The sequence below is a fragment of the Thamnophis elegans genome, chromosome 1 (assembly GCF_009769535.1).
Source record: "Thamnophis elegans isolate rThaEle1 chromosome 1, rThaEle1.pri, whole genome shotgun sequence".
Classification (NCBI taxonomy): Eukaryota; Metazoa; Chordata; class Lepidosauria; order Squamata; family Colubridae; genus Thamnophis; species Thamnophis elegans.
In genome coordinates, this window is record NC_045541.1 from 3698023 (window position 1) to 3715624 (window position 17602).

At 40.5% G+C, this 17602-nt stretch overlaps 1 protein-coding gene across 5 annotated transcripts in view; it reads right to left on the reverse strand.

Annotated features, from left to right (window-relative positions):
* The window catches only part of PIKFYVE (phosphoinositide kinase, FYVE-type zinc finger containing), a 108501-nt gene that overhangs the window by 16501 nt on the left and 74398 nt on the right, over positions 1 to 17602 (reverse strand). For 3 of the 5 annotated variants that reach the window (XM_032216832.1, XM_032216816.1, XM_032216846.1), the window contains 10 exons: positions 17200 to 17308; positions 16654 to 16808; positions 14711 to 14801; positions 11385 to 11445; positions 10929 to 11084; positions 8228 to 8348; positions 6327 to 6422; positions 3015 to 3098; positions 1865 to 1956; positions 669 to 833 (listed from right to left, as the gene is read on the reverse strand). In XM_032216832.1, coding sequence (XP_032072723.1) covers positions 669 to 833; positions 1865 to 1956; positions 3015 to 3098; positions 6327 to 6422; positions 8228 to 8348; positions 10929 to 11084; positions 11385 to 11445; positions 14711 to 14801; positions 16654 to 16808; positions 17200 to 17308 — 1130 coding nt within the window. The remainder of the gene's footprint in view (positions 1 to 668; positions 834 to 1864; positions 1957 to 3014; positions 3099 to 6326; positions 6423 to 8227; positions 8349 to 10928; positions 11085 to 11384; positions 11446 to 14710; positions 14802 to 16653; positions 16809 to 17199; positions 17309 to 17602) is intronic. The other 2 variants (XM_032216839.1, XM_032216824.1) reach the window with 1 other exon arrangement.

Below are 17602 nucleotides of genomic sequence, written 5' to 3' on the forward strand. Positions count from 1 at the left end.
TAGGGTTAGGTTTAGGGTTAGGGTTAGGTTAAGGGTTAGGGTTAGGTTTAGGGTTAGGTTTAGGGTTAGGATTAGGGTTAGGTTAAGGGTTAGGTTTAGGGGTTAATTTTAGGTTTAGGGTTGACAGTGTGCTTCTGTCTCTGCGCTGTTGTCGCCCTGTTGATGATGTCAGCGACGCGGTTTAGTCAGGCGCGGTTTAGTCGGGCGCAGTTTTGTGGTGGAACCCATTATCATATCAATAGCAGCCTTCAGCTGGACAATGCCGGCTGGTGACGCCTCAGAGTAGGGCCTTCTCTGTTGCCGCTCCGGTCCTATGGAATGAGCTACCCCCAGAGATCCGGACCCTACCCACTCTCATGGCCTTCCGTAAAGCTATTAAAACCTGGCTTTTCCGGCAGGCCTGGGGCTGTTGACCTCTTGATTGAGGTCCAGCCCCCTTTTGATAGGGTGCATGTTGTGTTTTCTTCTTAATCTTGTTGTATCCTTATTGTTTTAATCCTTTTTTAATATTTTTCATTTCTGTAAGCCGCCCGGAGTCCTCCGGGATTGGGCGGCCTATAAATTCAATAAATTAAATGAAATTTTTCAGAAGATGGAAACATTTCATTAATCCAGGAATACTAGGTAGGGGAGAGGAAAGCAAGAATGGAAGTTTCTACATTTCGTACCTTGGTTTTCTGCTCCTTGGTTTTCTGCCCCCTCTTTTCCGGTCTGCCCCACCTGGTAATAGGCACTGTCGGCCCCACGCAAGGTCTCCTTTTTTTGAGAAGAGAGATCTGGGCTTTTCCCTCCTGTGCCGCGGAAGAAGGCCAGAACTCCATACTGCTTCTTTGCTAACGACATAAACACAAGGAACGTTTGGCGGGGGCTCCTCCACCATCTACTCTGTCATCAAGCCAAGTGATTCCAACCTAATTATCAAGTTGCTCCATATTATTTCATAGCAGCTTGGAGAAATTCCACTGAAGTATTAGGCAAGAGCACTGTTTTTTTAAAAGCTCAGGATAAAATTTCACCAAGTGACAAACAGACCATCTATTACAGTGTTTCTCAACCTTGGCGACTTTCAGTCCTGTGGACTTCAACTCCCAGAATTGAAAAGCGTTCAGAGACTACAATTGGTCCAGAATGCAGCCGCGCGAGCGATATTGGGTGTACCAAGATACATCCATGTTACACCTATCCTCCGCGAGCTGCACTGGCTTCCTATAGGTCTCCAAATGCATTTCAAGGTGCTGGTTATTACTTTTAAAGCCCTACATGGCCTAGGACCCGGATATCTGCGAGACCGTCTTCTGCCGCATACCTCCCAACAGCCAATAAGATCACACAGGGTGGGCCTTCTCCGGGTGCCGTCGACCAGACAATGCCGTCTGGCGGCTCCCCGGGGGAGGGCCTTCTCTGTAGCCGCTCCGACCCTATGGAATGATCTACCCCCAGAGATCCGGATCCTTCCCACTCTCACGGCCTTCCAAAAGGCTACCAAAATCTGGCTATTCCGGCAGGCCCCGGGCTGTTGACCTCATGAATGAGGTCCAGCCCCACCTAGATTGAGTGCATGAAGTGATCTTTTAATCTGTTTAAATCTGTTTTTTCTCTATTTTTAATTCTTTACTTTTTAAAAAAAATGTATATCTGTAAGCCGCCCGGAGTCCTTCGGGATTGGGCGGCATATAAATTTATACTTAAATACTTATTAAATTTATTAAAACAATATTTCCGTTAGATTTGTTGTGGGGTTAGAACAGAACCTTAGATACATCAGCAACAATATACAGACGTTTTCAGGATCTGATTTCCAAGTCCTGCATTAGGACAGATAATAAGAGGATATGAACACCCACAAAACCTTAAAATTTCTTACGTTGTTCGGCTTCAGTTGTTTGGCTTGTCTGCCCCACACTCGTTTCAGATAGTCGGACTGGGCTGTTACTCTTCACTCTGCTCTCAGCCACACTGGAAGTCAAAAACAGTTTCTTTGGCTATAATTTACTTGAAATCCCACTTGATGCAAATGTGATTGCCGCAAACATAGAAGCCTACATTTTGCAGAAGTACCACCCTACATATATACGGGTCATATTTAAATTTAGTGAACATAAAAACAACTTACAAATTACAAATTGCACATGTGCGAGCTCTCGGAATGGCCGATAGCCTCCGTGCTCCAGCGGGGTAGAAGAAACTGCCGGGGACGGCGCAAATTACAACTCTGCCGGATTGGAATATGATTCTGTAAAAGCTAGCATACGTTTCCCCAACATATGCCTTCTAAAACCCACCAAAAGAGAAAATTTGCTCCCAGGTTGTCTTCAAGAATGAATGCTATGAGAATGTTGCTTCTGAAATTTGGGTTTCATTTCGTTAATAAATAGCTGTCAAAAATCTACAGATAGGCTTCCAGGATTTGCTACTGTCAGCCTCTGTTTTGCTGCTTGCTTTCGGCTGCCATTGAAACGGGGAGTGGGGGGGTCATGGTATTTGGGTGGGGGAATTGTTCAGTGCAGGAGTGACTGTGAAAAGGGAGTTGTTCTCACCATCTACTGCGCATGCTGCAGATAGAGGATTTGCCGCCAAGGCCAACTGTCCAGCATACCAACCTGATGATGATTTTTGAAGATGTCTCCCACATGACACTTATGGGGTGCTTGGATTGGACCATGGGATGGGATTACCAAGGGGCGGGGGGTTGGGTCACATATTGATATCTATGATTAGCAATAGCAATAGCAGTTAGACTTATATACCGCTTCATAGGGCTTTCAGGCCTCTCTAAGCGGTTTACAGAGTCAGCATATCGCCCCCACAGTCTGGGTCCTCATTTCACCCACCTCGGAAGGATGGAAGGCTGAGTCAACCTTGAGCCGGTGAGATTTGAACTGCCGAACTGCAGATAGCAGTCAGCTGAAGTGGCCTGCAGTACAGCACTCTAACCACTGTGCCACCTCGGCTCAGAATTATTCTCAAGAGCCCTAATTGAATGTACAGCTAAGAGTGAAAAATTAGTTTGTCACCTGTTTGACTGAAATCCTTCTTCAATACTGCTCTTCAAAGATACTTTTGATAATTCATCTAAGGCATTTTTGTATTCCTTGCAACTGAAAATAAACAAACAGAGGTTTTATTCAAATGGTTTGATTCTATACTTTAAAGGATGAGTGGGAACCACGCAAAGAGATAGTTAAAAGTATTATTGGGAAGACAAACTTGTTTCTTGCTTGTACTACTCTGGACTTCAAGAGGTAATTCTCATAGACTCCTGCATGTTTTTGTAATGCAAATAACTCAAGCAATAATTTCTGCTTGCCTGTATCTTTTCTGCTCTGGGTAGACTGAAGGAGGACGATAGAAAGGGCATCAAGTTGGTCAATTGGGGTGGGGGAGGAAGGCGTACTCTAGTCTTCCCAATGACTGTACAGCAGTGATAACAAAGCTACCTGTCTGATCATTCCAAAAATTCTAGAGCAAAACTCGATCAGGCCACATCACGTATCACAACATGTTTTGTCTTTGAGTAGCCAGGTTGGGCGTGGCCTGCCTGTGAGGCAGTGGTGGGATTCAAATAATTTAACAACTGGTTCTCTACCCTAATGACCATCTGGGTAGGTGGGACTCGGTGGTCATGTGACTGGGTGGGCGTGGCCAACTCAAGGTCACTCAGGTCGATGGGCGCTTCGCCTTAGCTGTTACAATGTAAATAAGGGTTAACCGGAGAGGCAGTTTCTGTAAGCAGGGCAATAAAGATGAGGCTAGAAACAACACCAGAATGTTTCCTTCCTGCCTTCCTTACAGGATTAGCCCTGTAAAGTGGGGAAAAATAAAAGGAGATTTCTTCCAACAATCAGTTCTCTGAACTACTTAGAAAGTTACCAACTGGTTCTCCCGAATAGGTGCGAACTGGCTGAATCCCACCACTGCTGTGAGGCATCCCTGATCTAGAGGATGGTGCAAAAGAACCTTGCTTTCAGTAGAATACAGCAGAATTCAAAGGGCTGGGACAAAGCCTGGGTTCCCGGTAGTAGAAAACTGCCTCCATAACAGCTCCAGAAAAAATGCTTGATTTGCATTTTGGGATATACTATATTTGGATACTATATGTGGGTATACTAGATTGTAACATCAGTCTAAGATCACTGCTGACGGGTAGATGAGACCAGAACTTTTTGCCCTGCCTACTTTCATGTAGATCAGTGGTTCCCAAACTTGGCAACTTTAAGACTTGTGGACTTCAACTCCCAGAATTCTCCAGCCAGCTGGAGAATTCTGGGAGTTGAAGTCCACAAGTCTTAAAGTTGCCAAGTTGGGAACCACTGACGTAGATAATGATGACTTGCATGATGGAGGTGAAGCATTATGAAGAACACGTATTCACATAACCTCTGGCTGAAGTAGGTGGTGATCAGCTTTAGTGAAAAAAATAAAAAAACACAAAATAAACCAGGAATGGCTTATGAAAACTTTAGATGGTGCATGATCAAACATGAAGATGTATGTGAACAGTAGGAAATGTTCAAACCCACCTATTTCTAAAAGAACACCTGAAGCACAATTTAAGTAAGCTTTAAAAACTGCAGACACAGAAGGGTCTTTCTGTGGAGAAATGCTTGCATTTTTCTTCTCGTATAATAATTAAGAGAGGCTTAACAAAAAGACAAGCCAACTCAAGGCCTGGAGTTTATTAAGAGATCTGCAAGAATAAATTCTCCATTTTCCAATTTTATCAGCCTTTCAGCAGATGAAATTTTATTTAAGGAAATGACCAGAGGTGGGTTCCTACCAGTTCGCACCTATTCGGTAGAACCGGTTCGTCAAATCTACCGAACCGGTTAGAAGAGGTTCCACCAGTGGACCCGGAAAGCAGGCCACACCTACAGAAGAGGCTCCAAACTTTTTGGAAACCCACCACTGGTCCTTGGATATGATTATTCTACACTATCATGCTCCTATTTATAAAACTCAGTGCCTCTGTGAAAGGTAAGGATGACTACTGCGTTTGTGGTGCAATCAGAACATTGCGTGTGTTGAAGTTGTTTTAACGCAAACCAAAGATGCCTTTTAAAAAAACAAGTTGACATCCTATTCTTATGCATGCCAGTGCTGTGTGTGAGGCAATTTAAGGTGTTCTAACAAGTGTCGTCGGCATCTTCATATCCGGTCACATGGGCGGCAAGCCACTCCCATCCGGTCACATGGGCGGCAAGCCACTCCCACAAAGGAGGCCACACCCACAGAGTAGGTTCGAACAATTTTTGAAACCCACCACTGGAAATGACCCAGTCAAATAATATTAATCTAATCTGACAGCTATACTACGTAGCACTTAAACTGACCTACCAGAAGGCAATTTTGGGTACTAAGAAAGTTAGTGGGACTCCTGTTATAAAGCACTGTTTGTTTATTCCCTGTTCTTCATATGTAATGTATCAAAGTCGGATACAAATGAAATAAAATGTTCAATTGAAATATACAATATTTGTATGCTCCCCAGTCAAAAATACTTCGATGGAGTCTAGATGGGGGCTCTTGGTAAAGCTTTAAAGAGGCCAGCCAGGGTAGAAGCAGCAGTCAATTAAACAAGACGAATAAAACGATTTAACCAGTGGTGGGTTTCAAAAGTTGTTCGAACCTACTCTGTGGGTGTGGCCTCCTTTGTGGGAGTGGCTTGCTGCCCATGTGACCGGATGGGAGTGGCTTGCTGCCCATGTGACCGGAGGGGAGTGGCTTGCCACCCATGTGACCAGATATGAAGATGCCGACGACACTTGTCAGAACCACCTTAAATCACCTCACACACAGCACTGGCATGCATAAGAATAGGATGTAAACTTGTTTTTTAAAAGGCATCTTTGGTTTGCGTTAAAACAACTTCAACACACGCAATGTTCTGATTGCACCACAAACGCAGTAGTCATCCTTACCTTTCACAGAGGCACCGAGTTTTATAAATACAAGCATGATAGTGTAGAATAATCCTATCCAAGGACCAGTGGTGGGTTTCAAAAGAGCTTGGAACCTCTTCTGTAGGTGTGGCCTGCTTTCCGGGTCCACTGGTGGAACCTCTTCTAACCGGTTCGGTAGATTTGACGAACCGGTTCTACCGAATAGGTGCGAACTGGTAGGAACCCACCTCTGCACTGTGCTTTAAAGACTCAAAAGCAAGCAAAGAATTCGTTTTTCTGAATGTGGAAAAAGAAACTCTATTCCCATAATCCCCAACAGGGAGCCACTAGGCTGGGAAAGATGTCTAGGATCGAAGCAGGAAACCGAGTCCTTCGGGATTGGGCGGCCTATAAATTGATTAAATACAAATACAAATACCAACGAACCTGAGAGCAAAGGCGATGATGGAGCTTGGTTCCTTTTCACAGACAGCTATAGGCACCCGTTCGTGCTCATACATTAAGTAATGCTTGTCGGGTTCACTACAAGAAGGACATTAAAAATTATTTGTTTACAACAAGCAGGTCTACGTCACAGATTTCTCAGATGCCAGGAAACTTTGAATTTAAAATAATTTCTATTCCCCAAAACAGAAAATGAAGCAGAAGAACCTCACTGGCCTCTTTCACTATATTCTTAAAAGTAAATTATTGGGGGGAGGGAGAAATATAGAGCTCCTTCCAGGTGAACACAGCAAAATAAAGCAATTGGGGTAGTCTTTATGACTTTCATTGTTTTATCCAAGTATAAAATATAAAGGAAAATAAAAATAGGAAATGAGGGGAAGAAAAAAGAGAGGAGGGGAAGAAAATACCAGATACAAAGGGGGTGGGAGGAAGCATTGATGACTCTTTTTAGCACAGTACAGGATAACAACATTAGAGCCTCAACTCTTTACTTTTACACATTAGTATATCTTACCCATTTCTATAACAACAAATCATCTAATCAGCAAAACCAAAGTCAAAGTTTCATTTTTTTTTCACCACAAGCACAAAATCCAGAAGTGATTTCCAAACAAAAAACATAATTATCGTATTTTTCGGAGTATAAGACACACCTTTTTTCCTCTAAAAAGAGGCTGAAAATCTGGGTGCATCTTATGCACCGAATACAGCATTTTTTGCCTCCTGAAGCCTCGCCCCTTCACCAAAATGGCCGTGCATAGCCTTATGGAGGCTTTCAGACAACTCCTGGGGGCTGGGGAGGGCAGAAATGAGCAAAAAATGGACAACACCCCCCCCCCAGCAGCACTGTATAAGCCTCTCCCTCCCTACCTACTGTATTTTCTCTCTCTCTATTTCTCTGTCTCTCTCTACCCCTATATCTACCTACCTACCTAACTACTCTCTCTCTCTCTCCCTATCTACTGTATTTCTCTCTCTTTCTCTCCCTCTCTATCCCTCTATCTACCTACCTACTTTTTTAAAAAAAAAAACTTGCCTCTTCAAAACCTGGGTGTGTCTTATACTCTGGTGCATCTTATACTCCGAAAAATACGGTAAATATATTCTCCTCTTCCAATAAAGCAATCAATTTAACGATTTCTCCTTTTACTTCCTTACTGTGCAAATAATATGTATTTCTGTTTGCACTTAATAATCTTTATAAACTATCAACATTTATAATAACAAAATTCATTGTATTCTTTCAGATTCTTTAACCTTAAAGGGAAATTTTCCCATCCCCTTTTCTTTAAAAACATTTCTAAGATGAAAAAGTTCTAATACATCTTTTTGTTAACTTCCTCTTAACATACAAACTTTAAAGCTCACTTTCAGTCAGACCAATAAAATTCCAACTAATTCCAATTAACACATGAAATAACTTTTAATTTAGGTATGACATTAGTTATAATATTTGGATAAGGATACAATTGTTATTCTTTATTTTTATAATTCCTGATGCTAATGTTTCACTGAAAGGAAAATTCCAAACTAGCGTAATAATCCAAAGAAGAAAATCTCCCTCTCTCTCACACACACACACAAAAATGCAAGTACTACAGCCAGTTAACAAATCTCCAGCTCTTCTTCTTAAACTAATATTAAAGTCCCTGGGGAGATAATAAACAATTAGCAGAAGACAAAGGTTAAAGCTATCTCATTCTAAGTTTACTATTACTCCACAGAAAATATATTACACTTTATACAAGCCAATGGATTAAATATTACTGTCTTTTCACTTGACAATAGGCATTGCAACCAAGGAGAAATTTGAACAACACACACACACATAAAAACACATTGTACAAAATTATTTTCCTTCCAAGCTGGATTTTACTTACAAGGGGGATGGAATCGGATTATAGCTATTCCCAGGTAACAGATTTGCTAGAATAGCCTTCATGGTGGATTTTTCTTTCACCTGACTATCCATAGAGCCCAGCAAATGCCCATCAAACACATCTGGAATTAAAAAAAGGAAGGTACAACTTTTAATATTGCTAAAACTCTAGGATTTCTTTAAAAGGCTCATTCTTGGGGTTGCTACAAAGATAATTTGTCGTGTCAAATTGATAACTTCAATAATTTTGAAATATACTGCTGCTTCTGGAAAATGGTCAACAAGGCTACGAACTTTTATCAATAATAACAACATATGAATGTTAAGCTCTGAAATAAGTTTCATTGATCAATCCTTTTATGTTCTGAGAAAAACAAGGCCAGACTTATAAAATATGACATTGCAAAAGTACAGTCTGTGAAATCTCTCTCGCTCTCTCATCTATCTATCTATCTATCTATCTATCTATCTATCTATCTATCTATCTATCTATCTATCATCTATCCATCTATCCCTCTATCCATCTATCTATCTATCATCTATCATCTATCTATCTATCATCTATCTATCATCTATCTATCTATATATTTTCTATCATTTATCTATCATCTATCTATCTATCTATCTATCATCTATCTATCAATCTATCATCTATCTATCTATCATCTATCTATCTATCATCTATCCATCTATCCATCTATCATCTATCTATTTATCTATCATCTATCTATCTATCTATCTATCATCTATCTATCTATCATCTATCTATCATCTATCTATCTATCATCTATCTATCTATCATCTATCTATCTATCATCTATCATCTATATATTTTCTATCATTTATCTATCTATCATCTATATCTATCTATCTATCTATATATCTATCTATCTATCTATCATCTATCATCTATCATCTATCCATCTATCCATCTATCATCTATCTATCTATCTATCTATCTATCTATCTATCATCTATCATCTATATATTTTCTATCATTTATCTATCTATCATCTATATCTATCTATCTATCATCTATCTATCATCTATATATTTTCTATCATTTATCTATCTATCTATCTATCTATCTATCATCTATCTATCATCGATCATCTATCCATCTATCCATCTATCTATCATCTATCATCTATCCATCTATCTATCATCTATCATCTATATATTTTCTATCATTTATCTATCTATCATCTATATCTATCTATCTATCTATCTATCATCTATCTATCTATCTATCTATCTATCTATCTATCATCTATCTATCTATCATCTATCTATCTATCTATCATCTATCTATCATCTATCATCTATCCATCTATCTATCTATCATCTATCTATCTATCTATCTATCTATCTATCTATTTATCTATCATCTCTCTATCTATCTATCTATCTATCTATCTATCTATCTATCTATCTATCTATCTATTCAGAACCCTACAAATGTTTGTTTTTTTTAAATCACATTAATTTTTGTATTTCTGTAATGGGCAACACAGCTTGAAGATGCCAGTTGGGGAATTCTGCTGCATCCGGTCTAATCAGAAATTTCTAGTGTCAAATGAAAGGTAGTGATGAAAGCTAGTCTGGTGTATGGGCTAGAAACCAGAAGGCCCAAAGTTCTCATCCTCCTTTAAGCCCAAAAGCTAGATGAGTGAATTTGGGCCAGTCATTGTCTCTCTGCCCAAACCATATCACAGAATAGTGGTGGTAGTTGACGTAGAAAAAATAAAAGACAGGATCATTAAGTACACTGCATGGGGGCAAAGTTCTGAAGGGTTCTTGGTTTCTTCATATTCTCTCCATTTTGATTATAAATTCAATACTGATAGATAATTCAAAAAGAAACCTTTTGCTGTAATAGTGCATGATCCTCACTGTATTATCACTATAGTGTTCAGGGCCCATATATCAACTGGACTTCTGAAAGTAACCCTATAATTTGAGTCTGAATTTCTGTACTCTTCAGAGCAAATGAAGGGACTAAGACCAGGAAAGGGTTTTCAAGGTTATCTAGTAAGTTCAGCACAAAAAGTAATGTGATTTTTTTTTTGAGCCAAACTACCTTATATGTATTTTGAACAATAAACAAACATGGAATTTCTTATAATGTCATTCTAGCCAGATAATTTTTAAAGTAGCAAATATAATAAGATGTAAGCTTCAAGGTGCTAGTCGTCACTTATAAAGCCCTTCATGGTATTGGACCTGGGTACTTGAGAGACCGCCTGCTGCCAATTACCTCCCATAGACCAGTTAGATCTCACAGGGTCGACCTCCTCCGGGTTCCGTCCACCAGCCAATGCCATCTGGCTACCACCCGGGGGAGGGCCTTCTCTGTTGTAGCTCCGGCCCTTTGGAATGAACTCCCCGCGGAGATTCGGACCCTCACCTCTCTCCAGGCCTTCCGGAAAGCCGTTAAAACCTGGCTGTGCCGGCACGCCTGGGGTTGATGAGTTCCCCTCCCCTCTCGACTTGTATGGCTGTATGACTCTTGTGTATTTTAATTACGTGTATTGTGTTTGTATCCCCTTTTCCCCTTTTGAGTTGTTTGCCGCCCTGAGTCCCTCCCGGAGAAGGGCGGCATACAAATAAACTAAATCTTAAATCTTAAATCTTAAACCAGACATTGGAGGCAGCCTAGACCTTCACAAGGAGGAGTGAAGAGAGAAAGATCCCGCTGATACCTTCTGAGCTGCCAGCTGCATCTGGGTCAGAGAGAACATTGCCAAAGGTGGGCCCTCCTGTCAACTGGTCGGATACAACCTCTGGAGGAGTAGGAAGCTGGAGTAGAGAAGAACTGGTGGAACTCTGGCTGGACAGAGTAGTCAAGAAACGATCTTCTGGGGACGAAATATACAGACATTGGAGCGTTCTTAGAAGGCCTTCAAAACAAGGTATGTGTGCTTTAAGTAACCACCAAAAAGGTTTTAGCACAGATTGAAAAAAAGATATACGGATACTAGGAGAAGCACTCTAGCATTTATACTCTATGAAAACCAGGTCAGGTTCTTTTTTTTTCCTTATTTTTCAAATATTTCAACATAAATATTAATATTAGATTTTTCTTAAGCTGTAAGTTCCATATGGAAAAGCTTCAAAAAAAAATACAATGGCAACATCTTCTTAAATATGCAGCATACCTTTGTCACCATTCTGAAGAGCTGGAGAAACATTGCGAGGAGATGCATCCATTGAACTGATCTGTAGGACAAAGAGTTACTTCTTTCATATTAAAGATTTTTTTCTTCGAAATCAACACCATTTTGCTAAAAAACAACAACACTCTTTCTCAATGTACACAAACATGAAAACATGTGGTCTCCTGAAAGCGAAATGGGCAAAACTTTTCTTCTTGGTGTTTCTCTAGAACAAGTGAAGTGCCCCTCATTTTAAGAAATATAATTAGATATCCATCTTCATTCAATGAAAAAGTACAATAGTTGTCAGAGAAACCGTGGCACTGTAATACTGTGACCTATAATGAGATCTGTAGTTCATCTAAGTCAGTGTTTCTCAACCTTGTCAACTTGAAGATGTCTGGACTTCAACTCCCATAATTCCCCAGCCAGCATTCGCTGGCTGGGGAATTCTGGGAGTTGAAGTCCAGACATCTTCAAGTTGACAAGGTTGAGAAACACTGATCTAAGTCCTGTTAATAAACATTCTGCTTAAATGAACAATCTATACAATAAATATACTGTGTCTTACTTTTACTCAACACATTGAGCTAACATTTGCAACCATTCTTAAAAAAATGTAGAGCTTGAAATTAAATAGTTGATGATACTTCCTTTAGCAGCAGAGACTTCCTACATTTCCTACACTGGTTGATCAATTCTGTACATCAACCTGGCAATATTTTGCTTCATTTTTTTTTACAGAAATGATTCAAATCAATTACATTTCTCAATTGTTATGCATGCCTATGCTACAGATCGTGCTGCAATATTTCACTTGGGTTAAGAAGAAGGGCCTTGATTCTAGTATCTCAAAACGGAAACTTTCTTTTGCTTCAGCTATTCTATTGCAGATACATTTGAAGATAGTATAGTTATTTGTTGTGGCCCGGCAGGAGACGTTGGAGCTGCCACCAGACTCCGAAAGTGAGGGGTCTTATGAGTCGGCCCTGGAGGAGGTGGAGGACCCTGGACAGGGTGCCGACTCCGAGCAGGGGGAGGAAAGACTGGTTGGCCTCCAGGTGTCGACGGAGCCTTGGATCAGAGGGAGCGTTCTGGAAAACACTTGTGAGTTGTTTCAGGATGCACACTGTCGAAGGGCTACTCAGCGGCAAGAACAACTGAGTAATTGTAGGAGATGATTATGTTTAGCTGATGCTTATTAAGATCCTCTCCTGATTATAAAAGAGACTGCTTGTGCCACGCCCTTTCGCAGAAGTCAACATTCACGATTCAGAGAAACCAACTTGGAGAAGCGGTTTGCTGTGAGAGCTTGTTTGCATTGCCTAGTTTTGTAGGACTTGCTGCCAGAGTGCTTATCTCTTTGTTTATTTTGGGCTTGCAGCCAACGAGGGTCTGGACGAGCTCCCTGTTGAGATCCGGACCCTTACTACCCTCCCGGCCTTCCGCAAAGCCACCAAGTCCTGGCTGTTCCAGCAGGCTGGGGGGGGGGGGGGGGGCTGAGAAGCATTTGCCTCCACGGAAATTGTGAATGTTGGTTTTCTTTTTAATATGTTGTCTTTGTCTCGTTTTCCCCCTTTCCCTTGTCTTTTGTGAGCCGCCCGGAGTCCTCCGGGAGTGGGCGGCATACAAGACAAATAAATAAATAAATAAATAATAAATAAATAAATAAATAAATAAATAGTATTCTTATTTACGTTTGTTTGTCGCGTTCATTCCTGGACGGAGGACCGGGGTCAGAACAGTTATTACACTGGGTGAGATATGTCTGCTTAAACATCAGATGCCGTAACAAACGCTATAACAAAAACCTGCAGAATGTCCTAGTAGAGTCTAGAATTCATTATTGTCTCAATGAGCCAAGCTTTCGATCCTGAGGCTACGAAGCAATCCTAAACCAAGAAGTGCCACTTAAATGCTTAATAGTCTGTAATTTTTTGTTAGAATGCAGCATCTTACTTTTTCCAAATAAAATTTGCCAAAATAAATTCATTTTCATATCATCTATCCAAAGAACACTGTTACAATAGCATCTTGATGAGCATGGATATCAGACAATGCAAGACGTCCCTACAAATCATTCACCATTATTCTAGATATTTTGCAATCTCCTGGAGCGTAGAATACCTTGCCCTTGTGATGAATGACTGTTTTTGGAATCAATGGCATTTCATTTTCTTCACTTGTAACCTGATTGTGCACTGATGGAGGTCAAAGACTTTGGCAATGGTTTTGTAGTCCTTTTCAGACTCATGTGTGCAAAAATTTCTTTTGATCAGCACATAATTCAACATATCTACGTTACAAAGATCAAACCCTGGCTACTGAAACTATATTTTTTTTAATAGCGAAAGCCCTCTAAATAGAGAGAGCAGACGTGATTGTTATCTCACCAATTAGAATATTTTACTTAACTTATTGCCTTAAGGTTTCCACATTTGTTTCCTAATAAACATAGGGAATTTTGGCTTAGTACATTAATGAAGATATGAACACTACATTGTTTTATACTATTTATATTGTTTTAACAACAATTTCTATTAATAAGACTGAGATGAAGCTCTGATCACACTACAGATCAGTACTGTAGAATTACAATTAGTTCAAGAGCATTCTCAAACTTTTTCTTACCCATGTAGCTTTCCACAGCGGAAATCCAAAATTACGCAATCATCATATACTCTCTGCTGCAGTTTGGCAATTTGTAGAAAACATTGCAGGTGTTTCACAAATTCCTCCTGCGTGTAGGAGGAGTTCAACAGAAACCTAACTTTATTCTAGATTTATTATGCTAATCTGTGCACTTAGAAACAGGTGCTTTCAGAACTAACAATACAGGGATGCTGTTGCAGCCCGTGACCCGACAAAAGCACGAACGTCATAAGTGCGCCAACAACACCGCGGCGCTAAAACCGCGATGTCAAAAGCGCGCGGACAACAGCGCGCCGACAACAGCGCGCCGACAGAAGCACAATTTAATTTAAGGTAAGATTTACATTTAGGTTCAGGGTTAGGTTTAGGGTTAGGTTTAGGGTTAGGTTTAGGGTTACGTTACAGCGCGCTTCTGTCGGCGCGCTTTAGGGCTAATTAGTCGCTCATTCGTCACGCGGTTTTGTCACCGCGCTTTAGACACCGCGGTTTAGTCAGGCGCGCTTTTGTTGTGCGCGCATTTGTGGTGGAACCGTTGCAGCCACTAGAATAATGTATGCAAATGCCAATATTTCAATGAATAGCATTTTATTTGCAAAGAGAAAATGGTATTTCTACTGCTTATTTCTACTTGCAGCTGCAATTTTAAATATATAATCATAATGATCAAAATCCATTACCTTATTCTCTTCACCTTGCCTTAATCTCCCAGGACTTGGTGGAACTGAAGGGCGTTTCCTCCCTTTTTCTTGTTGGAAGAGATCTTGCAGCCTATAACAGATTTCATATTATCATATGATATTCTGATATATCTAATGCCCAAAAAATATTAGCAAGGAATCAATTTTTCCCTGAGATACATAAACCGTTTAGAGAACAAACCTTGAGAAGACAAACAAGCCTTTTATCTGGAGTTCGTTCAAGTCATATTTATTAGATTGTTAATTGAAAACCACACTGAACTGACAATATAGTCCTTCTTTTATATTCAGCAGTCAATGCAGCCTATTCAGAATGTGCCAAATGTCTGATAAATGCTTATTTTATTACCCTATCAGTATCTAATTTTAATAAAGAAATGCAATATTTCTTTGTCCTCTTCAAGGGCAGCCCTTGAAGAGCATTCGAAGACTTCAGCTTGTCCAGAATGCAACCGCACAAGCGATTATGGGTGCACCCCGGTACACCCATGTCACATCTATCCTCCGCGAGCTGCACTGGCTGCCCATTGGTCTCCGGACACGCTTCAAGGTGCTAGTCGTTACTTTTAAAGCCCTACATGGTATTGGACCTGGGTACTTGAGAGACTGCCTCCTGCCAATCACCTCCCTACGACCAATTAGATCCCACAGATTAGGCCTCCTCCGAATACCATCTGCTAGCCAATGTCGACTGTCGACCCCTCGGGGGAGAGCCTTCTCTGTGGCTGCTCCGGCCCTCTGGAACGATCTCCCCGTGGAGATCTGGACCCTCACCACCCTTCCGGCTTTCCGCAAAGCCACTAAGACCTGGCTGTTCCGGCAGGCCTGGGGCTGATGAGTTCCCGGCCCCACTTAAACTGTTGTGACTGTTGTTTTGTTTTTAACTTGCTTGTCTTGTGTTCTGTTTGTATTCCCCTTCCCTTTGGTTTGTTAGCCGCCCTGAGTCTCTCGGGAATAGGGCAGCATACAAGTTGAATAAACATTCCAAACATTCCTTTTAAAGATATTTTGCATACTCCACCATATTTTTATCCAGAATGCCTTAACCTTTTGACAGGTCCACCATATATGATAATATGTAGCATCGAGAGAACCACACCTCCAACATTTAGGCTGTACATTCGGATACACAGAAGCCAGCTTTTTAGGATCTAAATGCCATCTATAGAACATCTTGTAAAAATTTTCTCTCAGGTTTTGAGCTTGTGTGAATTTCACATTTGTTACCCAGATTCTTTCCCGTGTATCCAACATTATTAGAGCCAAGGTGGCGCAGTGGTTAAATGCAGCACTGCAGGCTACTTCAGCTGACTGCAGTTCTGCAGTTCGGCTGTTCAAATCTCACCGGCTCAAAGGTTGACTCAGCCTTCCATCCTTCCGAGGTGGGTGAAATGAGGACCCGGATTGTTGTTGGGGGCGATATGCTGACTCTGTAAACCGCTTAGAGAGGGCTGAAAGCCCTATGAAGCGGTATATAAGTCGAACTGCTATTGCTATTATTGGTTCTTCAATATTTTGAGCCCACTTTATCATACAATCTTTAACTAATTCTGTTTCCGAATCCATCTGTATTAATACATTATATGTCCTCTTTATATGCATTAAGCTTTGATCTCTTATTTGTTTAAACAAATTATCTTCAGCTTGAATAAAACCAATTTTTTGATCTATTTTCCACTTGGCCTGAGTTGTAGGCAAGCCTTCCTTCTTCCAGTATTGCGCCACCAACAGTCTTGCTGCCGTTATTAGGTGCAGAATCAAGTTAGTCTCTACCACTGTAAAGTCAGTACATATACCTAGTAAGAATAACTGAGGAGTAAACTTTATCCAAACATTCCAATATGATTCATAACCAACTATCTGGAAAAAGAATAACGGGTAGAAAAAAAAAACAATCCTTGATTTTCCACCCCTTTTCTTACCTGTTATTCCATGCTTGCAACATCTCACAGAGACTTTGCTTTTTGGCTATTAAAGATTCAGAAATGGAATGCAGCTGCTGTGGAGTGTCAAGTGAAGAGGAAAGCATCCTTGCTTGGATTTTCTCTATCCAGTTTCTAAATTCCACTTCCTCCATCTATCAAAGAGAAAAAACAGAAACAAGGCCAGAGCGACTTTTCTCAGAGGGAGGTTGCTATTCCTTATCCTGCGCTGTTCCAGGGGGCTTCCAAATATCAATCAAGTATTCATAGCTTATTACTTTAAATGACACCTATTTCTGAAGAATCCTTAATAAGAACGAAAGTCACGTTTGCAGCCGCACGGGAACAACGGATGACTTTTACTTACATACTGCAGTTTCAACTCAGCCCTGTCCACACTGCTTTCCAATTACTGAAAACTGGTTTGAAGTTGGATTCAAAATAATTATCACCTTAGGGGCATAGCTGCTTTCTTTAGCTTCATGTATCCTATACCTTCTGTAATGAACGAGAATTTAATTCCTATAAACATGCAGTACACTATACCTCCTTTTGGGCAAAGAGATCTTCCATTTTTTCCTCCCTTGTTTTGCTAAATGTGTCTGTTTTCAAAGAAGTGAGGCGCTCATCGACAGCGATATACACCTGAGATATCCTGCAACAACAATAAGCATACTCTGAATCCAAACTCACCATTCAGAAGTTGCACTCTTCCAAGCTCTCCTTAAGAATTTTATCCAATATCCTGCAAGTTGCAGTTTTTCAAAGAAACTAGCCTAATTGTCTATATTAGGCCGAGAAACATTTAACAAGTATAATTTTCATGTTATGTATTTGTTCAACAAATGTTCAGAGGGAATGCATACAGTAGCTTAAATCATCAAATAAACAAGAATACAAAAGATAAGGTCCAAAATATTATTACTGTTTGCTTAAACTTTCAACTGAT